Source organism: Mandrillus leucophaeus, unplaced genomic scaffold (genome assembly GCF_000951045.1).
Source record: "Mandrillus leucophaeus isolate KB7577 unplaced genomic scaffold, Mleu.le_1.0 Scaffold246, whole genome shotgun sequence".
Classification (NCBI taxonomy): domain Eukaryota; kingdom Metazoa; phylum Chordata; class Mammalia; order Primates; family Cercopithecidae; genus Mandrillus; species Mandrillus leucophaeus.
The window spans coordinates 3,172,544-3,187,949 of NW_012102543.1; the positions used below are offsets into that span (position 1 = coordinate 3,172,544).

Sequence of the window (15,406 nt, forward strand, 5' to 3'; positions counted from 1 at the left end):
GGAGCCGGGCGGGGAAGGGGAATGACAGAGGCCTGGGGGGCGGTCGGGGAACGGGGGAGCCCTGCGCGAGGGCCAGGATGAAGGCGGGGGGATGGGGAGGAAGATTGACCTGGGTGTGGGTGGCGCGCGCTTGGGCTGCCCGGGCTTCGCTTGGTGCGCTGGATAAGCTCGAGACGCCGCAGGCCCTGCCCGCACTTCAGGCGCTTGAGCTTCTTCACCTTCATTTGGCCACCTCAGCAGTGGCTCCCAAATTCCTTATCCTGAAGTCCCAGCCTGAGAATTTGCCCGTTTCCCACTGCCTTCCTCTCTTACCGCGCCCACCCCCCCGCCCGCATTCCCAATCTGGAAGTGTTTAGGGCAAGCTGGTGGTTCGTGTCCAAACCTTAGTCCCCAAATCAGGGACCTTGCCACCACCTCTTCTAACGCCTGTCCCCACCTCTTAAAAGCATTTGCTTTCAAAGAGATGGGGATGTCTCCTCAGGGCTGGGCTGGCTCACAAGTCCCGGAAGCATGTGTGAACTCAAGCATGTGCCTGTAAAATGTCGGATTGATTTCTTGGATCCTAATCCTTATATCTCAGAAGTTCTACCTTTAGGAGTCTCACTGATTAACGTGCTAAGAGGGATGTGTGTGTTGGGAGTGGGAGTGGGACAAGTGATGATTAGAGAGGAAAAAGTATGTCGTTGCCCCATGGGAGATCAGGATTGCAAGGTACAGTGGCTGAATCCCAGCCCTTTGACAGTGAGGCTGTTTGGGAAATACATTTTCTTCTTTCTTCTCACCCTAGATCCTTGCCTATATTTGGAACTGGTCAAATCTCACGGGGACCATGCTCAGGGGTCCCTCCCAGGGCCTTTCTCCCAGTGTCCTGGTTTCCGTCAATTTTCCAGGAGCCCCATATTTCATACCCTAGAATGAAATCTTCTTTGTTTTTTCAAGGGAGTTAAATTGCCATCAGATTCCCTTAATCATATTAGTTTGTTTCAGAAAAAACACTTAAATATCTCTTTAGTGCAGTTTACACTATTTTGTATTTGAGAGTTTCCATAATCTCTTATCTGTTAAAAAGGTATTGTTAATATGTATTAATTACTGTTTATTCCTTATTTTGTATACTTTCATCTTAGTTGATTTTTTAAAACGTCATTAGCAAGGACCAACTTTAAATATTTAGTTTTGAAATTTCCTTTGTGACAGTTACGTTTCTGGCTCTGTAACTTATTTTTTACCCCCACATTGTGTTACTTTAATCTTGAGGGTTTTTGTTTTTTGTTTTTTTTTTTGAGATAGAGTGTCTCTGTCTCCCAGGCTGGAGTGCAGTGGCGCAATCTCAGCTCACTGCAACCTCTGCCTCCCGGGTTCAAGCAATTCTCCTGCCTCAGTCTCCTGAGTAGCTGGGATTACAGGTGCCCCCACCATGCCTGGCTAATTTTTGCATTTTTGGTAGAGATGAGGTTCACCATATTGGCCAAACTGGTCTCGAACTGCTCGAACTGCTGACCTCAAGTGATCCGCATGCCTCGGCCTCCCAAAGTGTTAGATTACAGGCGTGAGCCACCGTGTCTAGTCTATCTTAAGATGTTTTTTAAAAACTAGCACGTAATATCAAAGTCATAGCCTCTTCACTTGTTTTTCTGCTCTTCCTTTTCTGTTGGTGTTTTGACTATCAAATTGATGTTCAAATCTTTAGGTTCCCCCTCTCCCTCTCATTCAGTTTAAAACTTCATTTTTCTTCATTTTAATTTTTAAAATGCTTGGAGGTAGCAAATTACTTTAAATTGTTTCCAGATACTACATCTTTTTGGGACTAGTTTGGTAGGTTTAAGGCTAAGCATCCTGGCATCGTGTTTTGAAAGTGTTGAAAATGAACTTGGGCATATATTGGAAGAAATATGAATAGCCTGGCATGTTAGAAAACATAGTGTCATTTTAAACATAAGTCAGATTTTGATTCTGTGGGTGAAGTTTTGTGATTTTGTTTTCAGGGACAGCTAATGTCAGAGTAGAAGAGCTAGATGAGGTTCATGATCAGGAACTCAGTTTCTTTAATATCTTGTGCTCTGGCTGCTGGAGCAGTCAAGAGTCAGTATGACTTAGGCTGAAAAACTGTCCACAGAGCCAGGCATGACAGCAATGTGCTACTTCTTCATTAGGTGACCAGGACTTATCTTCATTATCATACAATTTACTGTGGATAGAGTAGATTCCTAAATCTGGAACCCAGATGTTGAGACAGTAGGAAGTAATTTGTTCTAATGGAAAGAATTGACTCGAAGAATATGGCATTTGTAAGACCTGGCACATTCTTTTATTTGGCCTCACTGGGAGTTCTGATCTTGACTGGAATTAATTTTTGATAATTCAGAAAATTTAGTTTCAGTCAAAAACTAATCATTGAGTACCTAGTGAATGATAGATACTGTACATTGTGTTAAGTACCAGGACATAAAGAAGTGATAAGATCAGAAAGTGCTTTTAAGTTACATGAGGGAGATTAACGATGTAAATATAAAACTTCAGTGCAGTGTCTTGGTAAAGATGCAGTGCCTTGGTTCATCAGAGGGTGAACATGGGCTGTTACTGACAGGTGCATCTCTCATCTGTGTGCTCTACCAGATCAGTTCGTGTCACTTGGAAAGTGAAGACAATTGACAAACCTTGTCTCCAAAGACTTGGAATGAAATTGAGCCACTGACACCTCATCACCAGAGTTACCCTTTTGAACTTGCCCTCTAAGGATGTGTTGTGACGTTGCATTCTGGACCATGAATAGAAGGTGTTAAGTCAAGCAATAGTGTTTAGTTTTAGTTTCATATTATTGTTTCTTAAGTGAAAATTTAGCTTCAAACTTTATTTAAAAGCTTTTTTTGTTTTTTTAATTTTTAGAGACAGGGTTTCACTCTCTCGCCTAGGCTGAAGTGCAGTGGCGTAATCATAGCTCACTGCAACCTTGAACTCCTGGGCTTGAGGGATCCTCCCACCCCAGCCTCCTAAAGAAGCTGGGACCAGAGGCACATGCCACCATACCCAGCCAATTATTTTTATTTACGTTTTAATAGAGATGAGCTTTTGCTTTGTTGCCCAGGCTAGTTTCGAACTCTTGGCTTCAATCATTCCTCCCACCTCAGCCTTCCAAAGTGTTAGGATTACAGGTGTAAGCCACTGTATCTGGCCTCAAACTTTATTCAAAACAGAAGGGGAAAATTACTAAATATCATGACAAAGAAAACATATAAAAATGTTATTATAAGTCATTTTACATTCTTATAGTGCTTTAATCCTCTCCATTGTAGGTACTTGTTAGCGTTTAGCTGCCTATGGATGACAAATATAAATAACCCAGGAGCTCACCCATCTTCTTTATTTTAGTGAAAGATGAAAAGTGTACAGTTCCAAACTCACTATCTTGGGAGGTGCAATCCTCCCAAGAGAAATATGAAAGTTTCTCTTACAAGAGAGTTGTTTCAGTTTTCAAACAGGGCATACATTAAGGTTATTAGTTTATACTTTTTATTATCTACATCCACTAGAAATAGAAGGACATACTTTCAGATGTACCTAAGATTTTTAAGTGAGTGAAGTATATACCATTCACTTACTCAAAACCCACCAAAATGTGCCTAAACATTCCGTTTCCAAGCATATGATTGAGAGGGAATAACATCTTGACTTTAAAAATGGAAGAACTAAGGATTTATTCCTGATATTCTTGGAAATATCCTTCTACAGAAACTGAAAAATGTACTGAATGCAGCTTGACCTGATTCTTACTTAAAACCAGGTCTTGACTGGAGCAGGGAAGGGAAGGAGAGCCCCACATACTCTGCTGCACCTGGAGGTCTAGTTCCTTCGTTCCTATCCAACGGGACTGAGCAGGGAAGGAAAAAGATGGTCCTTCCTCCCCTCGTTCTTCCTGGGTTCTGTCTTTTATCAGTTTGAAAGCTGTGTTCTGTACTTTTCTTGGAGTCAGGTCATAATATTTTTTTAACTAAATAACAAGAACCTGGGATTTTTATGTTCTACCCAAAGAGAGGTTATTGCTTTCCCTTCCCTGCAGAGGTTTTTAGAGGAGCTGTCCTTTCAGCACCCTAGTACTGAATCATATCTTTTAAACCTCCTTGCATTTATTTTTTCAATCCCTCCTGCGTTTAAATAAATATTTAACACCTACTGTGTGTTTACAACTGTGCTTAAGACTGGAGGAAAGAAGGGAGGGTACAAGAGAAAGTACAATAGTTAAAATTCCTTAAGGAGAATTCAGATACTCAGTTGAGGAAATAAGAAAACAGATACAAATTTGTTAAATAATCACACATCTTTTCATATGTGTAAAAGCTGCTAGAAAAACATGAATGTTCCTTCCCTTCATGACCAGGAAGACTAACCTGTATTTCTCCAAGAGGGTTTCTAATCTTTCTTTATAACATAGGCATATTTTCCTCATTCATAGAGATGACATCAGGCACAAATTAGTAATCAGTCAGGATTCATTTTGGGGCTCAGAAATGCTCAAGCTATTTTAAGCAAGAAAGAGATTTAGCACAGGAAATTCGGTGCTTGCAGAATTGTTGGAAGGGCTGAGAGAAGAGGCTCTCAGCTGGACCTGTGTGAACAACTCCCAGAACATAGCAGAACTGGCCCACCAGGTCAGCTGCTACCTCTCTAATTGGGAACATACAGAATCAGGAGCTGCCATTGAAGCTGTTGGCTTCAAAAACACCCTGTTGTGTCTGCAGCCCAGAGATTTGGCAACGACTTGGCTACAAAACATTCCTCTCCCCTTCTACAGACTTAGTGATTGGACACCAACATGCTGTTGCAAAAAATCCCCGCAGCAAGATGGTCTTCATCTCACGTCTGTCTTTCAAATCTTGTGCATCTAATTGGCAGAACTTAATTTGCATTCAGAACTTTAGCTGTAAAGGAGTCTGGGAAATGTAGTTTTTAGCTTCCTAGCCTCTGTAGTATTGAAATTTATGCTAGAAGGATTTTGGAATGGATACCGATTGCTAGTCTACAATATTCTTCCATGACATTCATTCTTCAGGAAGACTGCTGGATAAGGTGATAACCTCTTTAAACAGTTGGAATTTTGGGGTCAGGATGGGCCATACTTTTTGTATATCTAAAGACTATTCACCTAACTTATCCACCTAAGAGTTTCCTTTGTGCAGACTGCCAGTTGCATTACAAAATACAAATGAATATTAGCCCCAGATGGGATAGAGGTGCTATAATTGAGCAAGAACAGATTTTTTAGCACCACCAGCATCTGAGTGGAGAACGGAGGCGTTACAGGGCTGGCTGAGTAAGGAAGGGAGTAGTCAGCAGTGGCAGTTCCTCTTTTGGTCTTGCCAAAAGTTCAGAAATGTATCTTTGTTTTCTTAGGTTTTTTTTAGTAAAGTGTGATTATTTTCTGTATTTGTTTCAGAAGGTCCAGTTCCAGTTCAGTTTTTTTTTTTTTTAGATTTGAATTTGGTTTATTTCCTATTGAGATAGTGTGTTAGTCCATTCTTGCATTGCTTTGAAGGAATACCTGAGGCTGGGTAATTTATAAAGAAAGAAAGTTTTATTGGCTCACGATTCTGCAACCTGTATGGGAAGCATGGCACCAGCATCTGCTTGGCTCTGGTGAGGCCTCAGGGAGCTTTTTTTTATGGTGGAAGGTGAAGTGGGAGCAGGCATGTCACATGGTGGGAGCCAGGAGCAAGAGAGAAAAACCGGGGAGGTGCCACACTCTTTTAAACAACCAGATCTTGTGTGAATTCGAGCAAAAACTCACTCATTACTATGCCAAGCCATTCATGGAGGATCAGCCCTCATGACCCAAATATTCCCACCAGGCCCCACCACCAGCACTGGGGATTCCATTTCAACATGAAAATCAGAGGGGGCAAATATCCAAACCATATCAAGTAGATTTTTTTTTTCCATTTTATTTCAAGGATCTGTTGGTCACCTACAAAATGTTTGGCATGGTAAGTGCAGTGGTGAATAGAGCAGGCAGAATCTCTGCCCTCGTGGGTCTCATAATCTGGCCTGGACAATGGGCATTGAACAAGTAATTAAGTAATTATAACTTTGATGCCTCTTGTGGAATGGAAACTGCCATGGAAGTGTTTGATAGGGGCCTGACTTCATTTGGTCTTGGGGGTGGAGAAATTCCACTATGAAACTGATATTTAAGACCTGAGGTATGAGTATGAATCAGCCAGGTAAAGACAAAAGAAAAGAGAAGATACAGAACAGGGTTTCATGCAAGAAACAAAACATACTTTGCTCATATAGCACTTAGCACCATATGTAGCTCGATTTATAATCACTGGCAGCTATTATTATCTACCCATGAAAGCCTTTCCACACACAACGAAATATATAATCAAGTACCTTAGGTTCAAACTCTGGATTTGGGAAGGAGAATGATTGGTTGGGATACTGGGTGGGATACTGGGACCATCAGGGCTTGAACTGAGGCACAGATGACTGCTGGAATAAGATATCTCTTATGAGGCTCCTTTCCCATGTTTCAGTCACCAGGTCCAGGTAGAACCCAAGTTCTGAAAGTCTCTCAAATTGACTGCGTACTCCCCATATTCCCTGCTGCTGAGGTTAGACCTCAGAGCTGCAAGGCCTCCTTAGAGGGTCCTTTTGCTGTTGGGTCTCTGTCTTCCAGGTTAGTTTCCAGCGGCTGCCAGAGTTGGTTTCCTTTCTAAATTACAGGTCTAACAACATTCCTTTTCTGAAAGATACATGACTCCTCTTGTTTACAATGTGAAGTTCAAGCCCCTCAGAATGGCTTTAAAGACATTTCCTGGCCTGGTTACCCTCAACAAGGCTTTGAACCTTGTCTCCAGTCCTGATGCACATGACCCGGGCACAGCAGACTCCCTGGAGATCCTAATATACCGTATACTTCCTACTCCATGTTCTTGGCTCCTGTCCTTCCCTCTGCCTGATTGTCCTTCCCTACCCTGATTTCCTTCATTGCCTGAGATCTCTCCCACTCAGTCTTCAGGGCCCATTTCAAATGTTGCCTTCCCTGAGAATCCTTTCCCCGCTCACCTTAGTGCTGTGTGCTGCTGTGGGAGCTAGTGATTTTCCTAAGCCTCTAATCATACTTCTGCAGGAGCTCTTCTCATTCTATGGTTTGGTTGTTGGGTGTCTGCCTTGGCACTGATTTGGGTGCTTCTCACCACTGAGCACACAGTAAAGCTGAGTAAGTCTCAAAGAAAGGATCTTGGCCAGGTGCAGTGGTTCATGCCTGTAATCCCAGCAATTTGGGAGGCCGAGGCGGGAGGATTGCATTCGAGACCAGCCTGGGCAACATGGCAAAACCCCATCTCTATATTTAAATGTATTTTAAAAGAAGAAAGAACGGAAAAAAGGACCTCCCCCATATTCCCTTTAGTTACAATAGTTGATTTTGGTACAGGATTCTGCATGATTTTCCAGGTGGGAATTTTTTCATGAATATTTATAGAATGCCTACCGTGTGCTGACTGTCACTAAGGAAAATGCAAAGGCAAATAGATTAATTGCAGCTCCTGCCCTTATGGAATTTGCTTTATAATGGGGAGACAGAAAGGCCCAGTAAACAGACAACTTACCGTGTTTACCCATCCAGGTAAATGAAAGGTTAAATACGATGTTTTCAAGATGTTTTTGACTTGCTTCTTTTTTTCTTCCCTTTCTCAGTGTTAGAAATTGATTTTGCGGAGCTAACCTTGGAAGAGATTATTGGCATCGGGGGCTTTGGCAAGGTCTATCGTGCTTTCTGGATAGGGGATGAGGTTGCTGTGAAAGCAGCTCGCCATGACCCCGATGAGGACATCAGCCAGACTATAGAGAATGTTCGCCAAGAGGCCAAACTCTTCACCATGCTGAAGCACCCCAACATCATTGCCCTAAGAGGGGTATGTCTGAAGGAGCCCAACCTCTGCTTGGTCATGGAGTTTGCTCGTGGAGGACCTTTGAATAGAGTGTTATCTGGGAAAAGGATTCCCCCAGACATCCTGGTGAACTGGGCTGTGCAGATTGCCAGAGGGATGAACTACTTACATGATGAGGCAATTGTCCCCATCATCCACCGCGACCTTAAGTCCAGCAACAGTGAGTATGAAGAGATGGGGCTGGAGGGGCTCAGAGCAGTTGCAGATGCACTCCATGATGTCAGTAGGAGTGACCTCCTAATGGAACCTTAGAGGACAGTGAAACTCCTTGCTTAAACACATTCCATCCTTGAATGGAGATGTAGGAGGTGAGATGAGTGCCGAGAAAGATTGGTTTAGAAAGAGAGGAAAGAGGCGCCTGAGGAGTTTGGGATAATTTTGAGCTTTTTTTTTTTTTTAGCAGTCAAGAGTGGCCTTGCCTACTATTTTTCCACATATCAGAATGTGTAATTCTGACAATGCTGTGCACAAAACTTGTGGGAAGTGTGAATATTATCACTAAAGGGGTTTTCCTTTTTGTGGAACAAGAGGTAGAGCAAGCCTTTATTATCTGTTTGAATGTTTACCTAAACACCTCAACTTGAAGTACCCATCCCAGAAGAGACTATAAGAAGAGAATCCTATTGTTTAAACTGAGCTGATTCAGGTGGCGATGTCCATCTGGAGAGCATGACTTGCTGGTACTATTACCGACTTCCTGGTAGCCCAAGGGTGGTATTAATTAAATGCCATGATAACCTAGTATTTAATAGCAGGGAACTGAGAAGCAACTGTTTATTAAACATCCAGAATCCATAAACTGGATTTAAAGCAAGTGTTAAATATTAAATGGTGAGTTGGTAGAAGCTCCAGTCCTTCACACTGGCTGACTCAGCAGGGTTAGGAATACACTGCTTTTCTGTGGTAGTTTGTGCTCTCTCTCGACTAAACTGGGTGGTAAAGAGGACACAATTGCATAATGGTATGTACTTAAAATCACTTGGAGCATCCTGTCCCAGAGAGGAGGGCATTTGAGTAGAAGGACTTTGGGGGTAGCATGGGCCCACAGGGACTTCACTCTCTGTATCCTTCAGCCTTGAGCCTAGAAATCCTTCAGACTTTGTTTTGTTCCAGGCTGTTCCAGATGTGGTTTATTTTTCTGTTGATGCTGTTGTGAATCTGTGTACTTTAAAAACTACATTTTAAGGCAGGGCGCGGTGGCTCACGCCTGTAATCCCGGCACTTTGGGAGGCCGAGGCGGGCAGATCACGAGGTCAGGAGATCGAGACCATCCTGGCTAACATGGTGAGACCCCATCTCCACTAAAAATACAAAAAATTAGCCAGGCGTGGTGGTGGGCACCTGTAGTCCCAGCTACTTGGGAGGCTGAGGCAGGAGAATGGCGTGAACCCAGGAGGCGGAGCCTGTAGTGAGCCAAGATTGCACCACTGCACTCCAGCCTGGATGACAGAGTGAGACTGTCTCAAAAAAACAAAACAAAACAAAACAAAAACAAAAACAAAAAAACACTACATTTTGAAATTATGTAAGTAGTGGCGGGGCGCAGTGGCTCACATCTGTAATCCCAGCACTTTGGGAAGCTGAGGCAAGAGGATTGCTTGAGCCCAGGAATTTGAGACCAGCCTGGGCAACATAGTGAGACCTCAGCTCTTAAAAAAAAATTATGTAAGTAGTAAGTGTCTGTTGTAGAAAATTAGAAAGTGCAGCTAAAAAGAAGAGGAAGTTAACCTATAATGTTTCCCTTCTGAGAGACGAACTATTACATTTGGCATATCCTTCCCGACATTTTTAAAGCGTATCTGGTTTATATATATGCAAATATACATTTATCTTTTCTACCTGTATTCTTTCCCCCCTTAATAATAGAAAAATTCCTTCTTGTAAGGATATGGAACATTAGATATGTGTTTAGATATGATGCATGTGAAGTATTTAAGTTACATAAAAAATCAGGTTTCTCTTTTTCCCTTTGCCATTTTCCTGTCTCTTTATCATATGATGATTTTCATCTCCCCCTGCCCCCTGACTCAAATTCTCTTCTTTAAATAAATTAAAACTTTTGATGACCTCTTTTCAAAGTAATTTCTACCTAGAGATTGCTTTAAGTGATGGGGTAAAAAGCAGATGTATTGCTGGAAAATGTGAAAATGTGATGGAGAAGCTGAATTTTGTTTATTTTACTTTTTCTAATATTTTTATCATGTTGAGAGAACTAGGCAAAGTACTGTAATGTTACATAATTGCGCCCATTTAGAAAGTTGGGCTAGGATAACAAAGTTGTAAAAGTTAATAGTTTACTTGATGAAATTTTGAATTTGAGTGTAATTTTAAGCTCTGCGTACACGTTTTTACCTCTTAAGAGATTTGTATTTAGGAATGGAGGCTTTTATGCAAGAAAAGTTACCCTGTTAAGGTTCTGCTGTTTGTAGGAGAGGGCAAGAGACCTGAGTGTCATTCTGTTATTCAGGAGACAAAACTCTGGTCCTTTCTTTTTCCTTACGTGGGTTTTAGGATTGCCATGGGGGAGCCATCAGGATTGCAGGAGTTGTATAATACTTAAACATTCGGCAGTATTTTAAAGGACCTTCTCAATATAGTTGATGCCCAGTAATGTTTCTGGTCCACTGGACTGCATGGTTGGTGCTGATGTTGATGTCAGTTGTAAATCTTACATGTGTGTTGGGGTAGCACTTTGACATTTGTCTGTGGGTGGATGTTTGCCAAGGATTGTGTACATCTAATATGAGCCTTGATGATACCACCGTTCTTATTCCATTGCAATGTGTGCATGACTTGAAAATGATTGTATTTTATTTTTATTTTATTTATTTATTTATTTTAGAGACAGGGTCTTACTCTGTCACCCAGGCTGGAGTGCAGTGGTGCGATCTCGGCTTTGCTGCAACCTCCGCCTCCCGGGTTCAAGTAATTCCCCTGCCTCAGCCTCCTGAGTAGCTGGGATTACAGGCGCCCACCACCCTAACCAGCTAATTTTTGTATTTTTAGTAGAGACAGGGTTTTGCCATGTTGGTCAGGCTGGTCTGGAACTCCTGACCTCAGGTGATCCGCCTGCCTCAGTCTCCCAAAATTCTGGGATTACAGGCGTGAGCCACTGTGCCTAGCCTTTTTTTTTTTTTTAATTATTATTTTTTAAATAGAGACAGGGGTCTTGCCCTGTGGCCCAGGCTGAAAATTATCTTAGAAGTGCTATGCCACTTCTTTGCCCATTGCCTCCAGCTCGGGAGCCATAACTTCTTTGTATTTTGTAGACTTGGGAACACTGGCTTGTTTTCCTTGCTTTGTTAAGAGTTCTGGAGAATTGGATTTTGGTCATTGTCATGGGAGGGCAAAATACTAGGAATTATATGTGTTAGTTGACTTTGACCATTAGAGAAAAGAGTATGTATACACGGGAGCTGTCTTTGTGGGAAAGAGAAAGCAGTTGATGACAAACGCCTAGCCGTTAGAAAGATTCAGTAAAAAGTGACTTATTAAAATGTTTTATTATCCTGGTCATCTGCTTCAAAAAGTCATTTGCCATTTTTTGGCAGTGAAACACGTATGGCATATAGTATCCTATGTTGATAAAGAATCTGCATTGAGTTTAGATTGACCGTACATAACCTGAAAAGCCAAACAGAATAACAGTGGCTGAACAAGGTCTACATTTACTTGTCTTTGAAAAGAAGTCTGGAGGATTTTAGGGCAGCTCCGTATTGTCGTCTGGGACCCAGGCTCCTATTTTTTACTCCCTCATCCCAGTACTTGGCTTCCATCCTCATTGTCACCCTGTAGTCCAGATGGCTGCTGGAGTGCCAGTTATGAGGTCCAGGTCACAGGCCTGAAGGAGGAGAGGAAGCAGAAGTACAGAAAAGGTGCCCCATGTGGCTGAGTTGGCTCCTATTAATTTCCCAGAAGTCCAGCGTGCCGCATGTGCTTGCGTTAATTGGCCTGACTGTGGTCGCCTGGCCATCGCTAACTGCAGCGGAGACCAGGGAGATGGAGGCTTTTATGCTGGGTGTCAGTGAGCCCAGCTGAGAATCAGGGTCCGTTACCAAGGAAGAGCATTGCCACTGAGGAATTGGCAGCTAGCAGTCTTACCATGGAATCTTAATGCAGGACACGTATTGGTATGAACTATTACCTCAGATGGCTAGCATCACACAGCCAAACAAGTTTAGCCAGGCCCTGGGACGTGTGGCTCAGACCCCTGGCTTAACTACTGGTTTGTACTACTTTACCACATTACATCATTAACTTAAGCATCACACCCTAAAACTACTTGTAAAAAGCCTCTGGCTATAAAAATGGATTTATGTGTCTCTGCTCCATCAGACTGGGGAAAAACAGTTATGTGATTGTTAGCAAACACTTGTTGAAAGATGGTCTTAAATGGAAAGGTTGTCCTTTTGGGGGCAGGTAGATGGACTTCAGGATTTTGTATAGTAAATGGCTTGGCATAATGGCATTTGGTGGAAGAGCAGTTTAATAGTGGCCATTAAAAGTTAAAGTTAAAGTGGCCAGGCGTGGTGGCTCATGCCTGTAATCCCAGCACTTTGGGAGGTTGAGGGAGGAGGATCACCCGAGGTCAGGAGTTCAAGACCAGACTGGCCAATATGGTGAAACCCCCGTCTCTACTAAAATACAAAAATTAGCCGGGTGTGGTGGTGGGCACCTGTAATCCCAGCTATTGGGAGACTGAGGCAGAATCACTTGAACCCAGGAGGCGGAGGTTGCAGTGAGCCGAGATTGCACCACTGCACTCCAGTCTGGGTAACAGAGCCAGACTCTGTCTCAAAAAAAAAAAAAGAAAAAAAGAAAAAAGTTAAATAAGTAAAAATATGAATATTCAAGTAATATGAAAAAGCTTTGCAAACTAAAAACGTTGAAGGTAGTCTCATTATTTTTCTATTCATATTAAATAATTTCTTTCCTTCTCTTAGAAAATATAGAAAAGGGCTGGGCACAGTGGCTTAAGCCTGTAATCCCAGCACTTTGGGAGGCCGAGGTGGGCGGATCTCTTGAGCCTAGGAGTTTGAGACCAGCCTAGGCAACGTAGTGAAATCCCATCTCTGCAAAAAGTACAATAAAATCTAGGTGGGTGTGGTGGTGCATGCCTGTGGACCCAACTACTTGGGAGGCTGAGGTGGGAGGATCGCTTAAGCCCGGAAAGTTGAGGCTGCAGTGAGCAGTGATTGTAACATTGCACTCCAACCTGGGCGACAGAGTGAGACTCTGTCTCAAAATAAATAAATAAATAAAAGAAGAAGAGAGGCCGGGTGTGGTGGCTCACGCCTGTAATCCCAGCATTTTGAGAGGCTGAGGTGGGTGGATCACGAGGTCAGGAGTTCGAGACCAGCCTGGCCAACATAGTGAAACCCCATCTCTACTAAAAAGAAAAAAATTAGCTGAACATGGTGGCATGCGCCTATAGTCCCAGCTACTCGGGAAGCTAGGCAGGAGAATCGCTTGAACCCGGGACGTGGAGGTTGTGGGAGCCAAGATCGAGCCACTGCACTCCAGCCTGGGCAACAGAGCAAGACCCCTTTTCAAAAAAAAAAAAAACAGAAGAGGCCGATCACAGTGGCTCACTCTTGTAATCCCAGCACTTTGGGAGGCCGAGACAGGTGGATCATGAGGTCAGGAGATCCTGGCTAACACAGTGAAACCCCATCGCTACTAAAAATATAAAAAATTAGCCAGGCCTGGTGGCACATGCCTGTAGTCCCAGCTACTAGGGAGGCTGAAGCAGGAGAATCGTTTGAGCCCAGGAGGCAGAAGCTGCAGTGAGCCGAGATCACGCCACTGCACTCCAGCCTGGGTGACAGAGTGAGACATCTCAGAAAAAAAGAAAAGGAAAAAGAAAACAGAAAAACACAGGTAGAAACACTATGTGTTTTTCCAGTTTTTTTGTGCATTTTTGCGTGTTTATTTTAACCCCTAGATAATATCCTAACAAAAATATTGCTTGTAGCATGCGTTTCTCTTCCCCCTGTCAGTGTATTGTCAGCCTGTGGCCCTAATCACTACACTATTGCCTGCACACTCCTGTTGGACAGCTGGGGTATTTCATTGTTGTTCTGTGTGGCCTAGTGCTTTAGTTTCATATAATTGAGAATAATGTCATTCTGCTCACAAGGCCACAGCATCCACATTGCATTAATGTTTGATTTATCCCCTGCCTGTACCTTTTTTGGGTTTCAACCAACTCATTCTTAACTTTATAGCTGAAAGAGCAGAGGTGAGTGGTGAACTGTATTTGGGTTGGGACTAGGCACACCTGCCTTCCTCTTTTCAGATGTCAGCTTAAATGCTTATGAGATCTTTGCTGCCTTTTCTTCTTCTAGAGGCACTTTCTTCTTTAGCCAAGCTGGTCTCCCCTTTCGCCCTTGCTGGCAGGGGTGCCCTCGCCTCGTCTCTCTGCCTATCCAACGTCTCTGCAGTTTTCTGTGCTCAGCTCAAACCTGACTGCTTCTGGTAGCCCATCACATATACTTGCTATAGTCAGTGCTAAGTCATCATTTGATAAATGTGTATTACCTGGTAATTCGTAGAAGAATTCATGACAAAAGACTAGAACCCCTGGTCTAATGGCTGGGAGTTCAACTGCCACCCAGCCAGGGTGAGTCAGTCTAAAGCGCTGGTAGGCATTCACAGGCCATAACAAAACAAAACACCGTGCTGGCCTGCAGGCCAACCTGCCGAGTTATACAACCTGGCCTCTTTTTGTTGGCTAAGATTTCAGGAGCATCCCTTACATCTCCAAATAGGTTTTGTGTCTTTAGCTCCCATCATAGTTCCAGGTGCATAGTAGGGTCCTCAATAAATGTACAGATAAAAGGAATGAATGAATGAATGAATGAATAAAATATCACATGAACTGGTTTACTCATGGGATCCCAAAGCGTAAACATTCCCTTTCTCTCATCTGTGGATGTCGTTCAGACCTCACTTGTGTGGAATTATTTATTTATTTATTTTATTTTTTATTTAGTAGAGATGGTCTCGCCATGTTGCCCAGCCTGGTCTTGAACTCCTGGGCTCAAGCAATCTACCTGCCTTGGTCTCCCAAAATGTTGGGATTACAGGTGTGAGCCACCAGCCCCGGCCACATGGAATTTGCTTTTCATCCTCATTAGAATCCCCTGGCCCTTGATCCATCCTAATTGTCTGAGCCCAACCACCTGTTTTGGATGCTGGAGTGTAGTGGTGTGACAGTGCATTCGTTATTAATCCCAAATGCCTCTGCCTCCTCCCCTCTTCACACTTTTCCTGATCACCAGCCCCGGCTAACACACCGGCCCGTGTCTCCACTGTAGCCAGTTGCCGGCTGCTAGAAGCTGCTGGAGCAGACCACTGCCCGGTGCTGTCGGGTCCACTCCCAGTCTGTTCTGTCTAGCCTTAGTACTCCCTTTGTTCCCAACTTGGGGACTGCCTGTCATGCTCCTCATAGTGCC

The 15,406-nt window shown here is 43.3% G+C and overlaps 1 protein-coding gene across 2 annotated transcripts in view; it reads left to right on the forward strand.

Moving 5' to 3' along the window:
* Nucleotides 1-7,700: 7,700 nt before the first annotated feature.
* The window catches only part of MAP3K9 (mitogen-activated protein kinase kinase kinase 9), an 80,753-nt gene continuing 73,047 nt past the window's right edge, over nt 7,701-15,406 (forward strand). Inside the window, exon 1 of one of the 2 annotated variants that reach the window (XM_011983140.1) lies at nt 7,701-8,109. In XM_011983140.1, the coding sequence (XP_011838530.1) occupies nt 7,878-8,109 (232 nt within the window). In that variant the 5' untranslated portion in view covers nt 7,701-7,877. The remainder of the gene's footprint in view (nt 8,110-15,406) is intronic. The other variant, XM_011983138.1, reaches the window with a different exon arrangement.